Below are 6,577 nucleotides of genomic sequence, written 5' to 3'. Positions count from 1 at the left end.
TGGTTTACATACACCAATATTTACAGCATAACACAAGGAAGGTTTTAGTTTCCGAGGTTTCGTGAATGCATCAGGAGCATGTAGGAACGATAGTAGCGGTGAGTCCAGCCCCTGGGTGGGGATTCGTGTGATTGATGGTCACCTCCCGAGAGTGTTTCGTGGCCTCGCCTCCTCCCCGCCCCCCCCCCCCCACCCCTCTCTCCCTCCCTCCCTCCTTCCCTCCCTCCCTCCCTCCTCCTCTCTCTCCCTCCCTCCTTCCCTCTCTCACTCCCTCACTCGGAGCAGGAATGTGGAAACAGGAGTTCAGTCAGTCAACGCCGCACGTTTCTGCACCTCACTGGAGTAAATAATTGATCACCTCCTCGGTTTGATATATTGATGAGGAGGAAGTGATTAGTGAACGGATTCTGCAGTCACTTTTTGGATTTACATTCTGAGGTCGTACGTGTTTCTGTGCTTCTTTTTTTTTTTCCTCGACTGGAGAAAAGTTTGCTTTGAGACTCCACACAGCTGGAGTCCGCAGATGGGAACAGCGTCTCAGTGTCCACTGAACGCACCTTATTTTGGAGGTCTCCCGAAATGTAAGTTTCTCCTGCGTTGTTCTTTTTCTTTGCTTCGTTGTCATGATTTTTATTCCGACAGTGTAAGCACTGCGATGGTATGGTGTGTTCCTGGAGGTCACCCCTATCGAAAAATCACGGCATGTTCCTGAGGTTTCTGCTCCTGCAGGGATTTTTTAGTGTGTTTAGTACTCAACTAAATGTCCAAGTTCCAATCATATGGATGGTAATGAATTACACATACCACAGGCTATGTTTGTAGTTTTACTGTGTAAAATATCATGTTAAAGTTTATTATATGAATGCTGCTTTGCGAGAGAGTTAACAGTTTTCAAAATATAACTAAGTTCTCAGCAACTATGTCCAGTTGACTTCCAGTTGTTCTAATAATAGGCTACCTGTTGAGATATATCCTACTAGTTATTATATGCATATTAATGACTTAATTTTGTGAACGAGATTGCTCACATTCCCACAGCCTATGATAATAAATAGGAACAGCCTTAAACAAATAAACAAGTTTCCAAATGACAGCTATCTTCAGCTCATCAAACTTGGATTGATTATTTCCTGGCTTGCATTCATTAGCATCTTTCTTTTTTTAATGTCTTAATCAATATCTCTTTACTATATTATTGATCTGAGTTTATATTGAATACCATATTCTTTGTGTTTAGTCTGTTTATCTACTTAATTCATAATTTTAGCAATGACCTTACAGAAAAACGGACCTAACTAGTCAACAATCAGTCACAAAACCTGATAAAGCTGTACTTGACTGATGGTAAATAGTAAACGGTCTGTACTTGTATAGCGCTTTATCACCTTTCAGTCTCAAGGCGCTTTAACATGGTTTTTCCCATTCACACACTAATGAGACAGATCACCATGCAGGGTGCTGCCATCAGGAGCACATTCACACACCGATGGTACAACATCATCGGGAGCAACTTAGGGTTCAGTGTCTTGCTCAAGGACACTTAGGCATGTGGACAGGAGGAGCTGGGTATCGAACCACCAACCTTCCGATTCGTGTTCAACCCACTCTACCGTCTGAGCCACAGCCTCCCATAATGACTGATGATCTTCCTCCATATTTTTTCTTATATTTCCATGTTTGTGATTCTTGTTATTGAGATATTCTGTTAATGATGCATCCACAGTGAAAGGTGAACAGATTATTGCTTTTCAACTCATCAAACTGTGAGTTTCCTTGTTGTTTGAAAAGCCAACAACCTGTTTGCACAGATGATTTGTGTGTCAGAGCTCAGTCTGGACATTTCTCTTCCTCCTGACAGGGACCCGGAGTCACTGAGAAGGTGAAGACTGCCCGTGTTAAATGCTCGCTGCAAGGCTACCTGCAACACAGCAACTGCTCCCATAACTGCTGTTAGTTCAGTGACTGTGTGAACTGTTTGCAGACTGTTTACAATGGCGTCTAGTCTGACATGTACGGGTGTTATCTGGGCCCTGCTGTCCCTGCTGTGTGCTGCTGCCTCATGCGTTGGCTTCTTCATGCCCTACTGGCTGCTGGGAACGCAGATGGACAAGCCAGTGTCCTTTGGCACATTTCGGCGCTGCTCCTACCCAGTGAGGGACGAGGAGAGGCAAGCCACGGTGATGCTGGAGCAGTGCGGGCGCTACGCCTCCTTCCACGGCATCCCGAGTCTGGAGTGGCGGATCTGCACGGTGGTGACGGGCGTGGGATGTGGCCTCCTCCTGCTGGTGGCGCTCACAGCTCTCATGGGCTGCTGCATCTCTGACCTCATCTCGCGTACTATTGGTCGCGTGGCTGGCGGCATCCAGTTTGTTGGAGGTGAGTGTATATACGATTCTGTGGTGTTTTGACCTGCAGCCAACCCTGGAGTTACCTTCACAATGTGATCGGCTTTGTTGCGACTGAGCGCGAGCAGTGCCGAGGCTCCGATTGCACTTATGAAGGCAGCCGGGAGTTTTTAACAGTCAGATCATTTACGCATTATGGTTTGTTTTTCATTAGAGTTGTACGGATTCTCTAAAACTCCTGAGATAAAGATGTTTGCAGTGATTAGGGAGGTTTTAATGACTATAATTAACTTCTGGTTAAATTTGCTTCAAACTTGTTGGAATAAATCATAACACAATCACATTTGTAAGGAAACAAAGGGACACACAGAAATCTTGCTTCTTTTCTCAGCTAACAAATCTGCTGTCAGCCCAGAAAACCCTTATTTTTTTCTCTCTCTCTCAGATCCTCTTCTGCACAGGAAATGAAAAGATTCCCAGTGAGATCTTGATCATATCATTTTACATTTCTTATGTAAAGTTTAAAACAGACATTTATTTTCTCATTGCTCTGTGAAAATGAACAGAATTTCGGTAAGAATGTGCAACAATCATGCCCAAAGTAGCCAGTGTGCTCTGATGCAGCATATGCTGCTTAAAGTTGAAAAGAAACATCCACCCTTTCTTTGTTGCACGGATAGAGTTCTGTCCACGCTGCAGCTTTGGCCCCGGAAACACCCTTTTGTTTGTTTGTGTGATAACAAGTAAGTGGACACAGTTCCGCAGAGCATCCGCTTTGCTCGTGTGTACTGTTGGTTTTTTGCTCGTGTGTACTCCCGGGACATGAGGTCTGAGGGAAGGCTTCCATTGAAGCTGCAAATTTCTCTGCCCCAGTTTAAGAAGCTGCGGCACTCCGAGCCCTCTCATTAACTCCAAACCGTTGGCTCGCATACTGTGGCTCACCATTTTGCTGTTTACAATCCCCATCACTTCAGTTTGACTTTAACAAGTGATGTGACAGGAAAGCAGGTCGTCGACAGATTTGAGAGAGCTGCCAGGTTTTTCAGACGGATAAATCTACAGAGGACCACCACAACACACCATGTCCTAGTTCTAAAAGGCTTAGCTACTTAGGAACACCAGTATTAATGATGTATAATATGGAGGATGATTAAGGTGAAGGCTGGTTGGTTTATTCAGAAACGTGCACTTTCATGTAAGGAAAGCTCCTTTTAAGCTCACAGCTACCCCATACATACTGCGTTACAGCAAGCTGCTATTTTTGGTTATAGGATTAAAAAAATTCCTCCCTTTCTTTCTTGGGATTTATGTCTTTCGTAGACTCACAAATCCAGGCATGCATGAATTCAGATGGAGTGAGAGTGAAGGAAGGCAGGGTACAATACAAGGGACGCAGCGCTGATCCTTATAACTTGATGCTGGTGAGCCAAAGGACAGAAATGTCTCCGCAGGGCTGTTTGGAAGTGACACGTTTTAGAAGCTCAGTGGCCTGTTCCATGTATTGTCTTCTATCTCTTACAAATAGTGTTGAAGTATCGAGGCAGGCTGGCCGGGGAAGTTGAGAGACAACAAAAAATTGAAACATTCCGCATTCAATTCTTGTTCAGCGCCAATCTGGCCTGAAAAAAAAAAAAAGAGATCTCCAGGGAAATAAAGTGGATCACAAAAAGTGTAATCACACTTCAGTGATTAGTAGAAACAGGAAGAGGAGGTAAATATGGTGGGCAGTTTGTGAGGCAGCGAAAATGAAGTGAGCCTCATGGGTCACCATCTGATGCCGGTGTCATCCTCCTTTTGTGTTTTCTCTGCTCCTGCCGTGGGCCGCTAATGAAGAGCATCTTTCCAGAAAGGGTTCAAGGCCTGTGGGCTGCCACAAGTAAAACATCCACTTTACATCCGCCTGTGATTTATTGCACTCTCACCAAACAGATTAGAGCTGAAAGGATTTATAAGTACTTTATCTCATTATCTGCAGCCCAGACAGAAAAGACTTTTAACAATAACTATTATTGTTGCTCGTGTGGTTGTTTACCTCTTGTAATGCCTTTTTCTTCCCAGTTCACTGAAGGCGAAGTTGCTCCACAGTTTGTTAATTGCTAATGGCTCAGGCCCAGATTTCCTTCGGAGAGGTAGAGACTCAGAGTATGAGACTGTTCTGTCTCATAAATCAAAGGTCTGAAAGCTCTGGGTTGCTTACATTAAACAACTGCTTTCGCTGTAGTTTCTTGTCTTAGTTAGGCAGCGGTGCAGACTCTAAACGACTGTGGCACAGATGAAAGGTTCAGACATTAAAAGATTCTTGACTTGGATTTGGTTGTTAGGGATTTTGTTCCCTTCCAAACCCCCCCTCCAGAGCGCTGCCTTGTTTTTTTGGGGTGCCTCAAGCAGAGCTAGGCACAGCAGGAAGTGAGCTGTTTCACGTTAGTTTTCAACACCCATGATTTAAGCACTCTCTGTACCTTTTTTAACATAGGTTAAAATTCCTCTCAGCACATTAAGCTGCCTTTAAATTATGCTCTCGTGTCTGCAAACAGGTGGTTTTGTTTTGACATTTGGTTGTCCTAGTGTCATGATGATTGACAGGTTCCGTGATTGGATAACTTCTCCATCAACAATAAAATATTAGAGATATAGATGGGAGCCTGGGGCCATTGAGCTCAGAATGAGATGCTCTTTTCACTCTGTAATATTTCTGATTGGCAGCAACTTATTAAACAGAGATACCTGATCTGCTGGTGGGAGTTTTGGAGAATATCTGTAAATTTCTCACCCAAACGACCTTAAAATGTAACTTTTCTACATCACTGTGGTGCAGCTGAGTTTGAGAGAGACAATTTGATCACAGCTAGTAGGCTTTGTGTGAACTCAGATGTGCTAAAAAAAAAAAAAAAAAGGGAACAATAAGGGCTCGATAGATGCCTCGCATAATAGAGAGTGATTGGAAAATGTAAAAGGTTTTGTTTACTACCAAGAAAGCTAACGATAAATTATAAAGGGCTCTAAAGATAGCTGTATTCACACTGTGCACTGTCTGGTGCTCTTTTTATTTTGATTTAATTGCAGAGATTAAATTCTTTGGTAACCTGACCCTCAGGTTTCTACCTTTTATGTTGGATTTTCTTGCCCCCCTATTGGCTTTGCTACTCATTGTTCACCAAACCTTCCTTATGTGTCTTTCTCGTACTACAAAAGCGCTGCAGCTTCTGCACTGAAAAACTTCAAATATGTTTAAAATCTGCCGATGTCTGAAAGTGCCTCAAGCTGCCTCTCAGACCAGATTAAACTGAGAGATTTCTGTGACCGCCGTGAGCTCTGAATTGGCTCCCACATTCGGATTGTTGTCTCAGATCTCAAAATCTTGTCTGAGACAGTCTAATTCACACAATGTGTGGCTGGCTTTAAGGGATTAATGGGCTTGTGATGTAGCCAAATGCCAAACCAAAACATAGCTTAAAAATGATATCTCATAATTTTGAAACTGGCAGGAAAGCAATGCAAAGATGCCAAAAGTAGAGTTTTTATCACACTTGATGAAAAACCCAGGCGCTTTACTTTTAAAAATAACAAAGGACTAATTAGTGTTGTTGTTTTCAAAATAAGTAAAGAGGGAGGGATCTGTCTCTACATCACCAACAAAAGAGCAGACTATTTTCAGAAATGCCTTTGTAGAGTAGATGTTGCAATATTTTAGGAATCAGGTTTAACACATTGTTAAGACTGACATTAAAAAAAAAAACTTTACAATGATACCTTTTGAGTGCAGTCAGTCAAACAAAGGTCCTAAAGGTTTTGTGTCATCTTTAGAACATGACTAGTCATATTAATAGGCGCAGTGATAAAGCATTGTTCTGAAATATGCCTGAAATCTCTTAGAGTATTGCCTTGGCCTGCAGAATCAGCTGAATTGAAATCACCACACCTATTTTTATTGAGAATGTGTTGATCTGCTGCGTCCTTGAGATTGAAGGTGAAAACAACAAGACAAACAATATGAGGCATGACGGACTGCCTTTTCCAGGGAGATAGTTGGAACAGTATATACAAGCAGAGCATTTCACATGAGCTGCTGCTGTTTCAGAGGAGATGTGGACCTATGAGGTGTAGAGTCCCTCAGGGATGTAAAGCAAGTTTGAAATAGCTCAACGCAGCATTTTCAGTGCCATAAGGGAAGCCTGTGGTCAGCAGGGAATCTATACAGTCTCATTTTCTCTGTCATTGCAGGGTGAAGTACA

The 6,577-nt window shown here is 42.9% G+C and overlaps 2 protein-coding genes across 2 annotated transcripts in view; both read left to right on the top strand.

Annotated features, from left to right (window-relative positions):
* The window catches only part of mtus2b (microtubule associated tumor suppressor candidate 2b), a 195,850-nt gene that overhangs the window by 108,843 nt on the left and 80,430 nt on the right, over window positions 1-6,577 (top strand). The gene's annotated exons all lie outside the window — the stretch shown is intronic.
* The window catches only part of LOC138626003 (LHFPL tetraspan subfamily member 6 protein), a 42,151-nt gene continuing 35,772 nt past the window's right edge, over window positions 199-6,577 (top strand). The window contains exons 1-2 of the mRNA XM_069707373.1: window positions 199-581; window positions 1,859-2,376. Of these exons, the coding sequence (XP_069563474.1) occupies window positions 1,992-2,376 (385 nt within the window). The 5' untranslated portion in view covers window positions 199-581; window positions 1,859-1,991. The remainder of the gene's footprint in view (window positions 582-1,858; window positions 2,377-6,577) is intronic.

This window comes from Brachyistius frenatus, unplaced genomic scaffold (assembly GCF_029030835.1).
Source record: "Brachyistius frenatus isolate BFR_SWC_R1_liver_20210118 unplaced genomic scaffold, ASM2903083v1 Contig_68, whole genome shotgun sequence".
NCBI lineage: Eukaryota > Metazoa > Chordata > Actinopteri > Embiotocidae > Brachyistius > Brachyistius frenatus.
The sequence above is the reverse complement of the archived record's forward strand: the minus strand, read 5'-3'. Positions and strand labels throughout refer to the sequence as shown.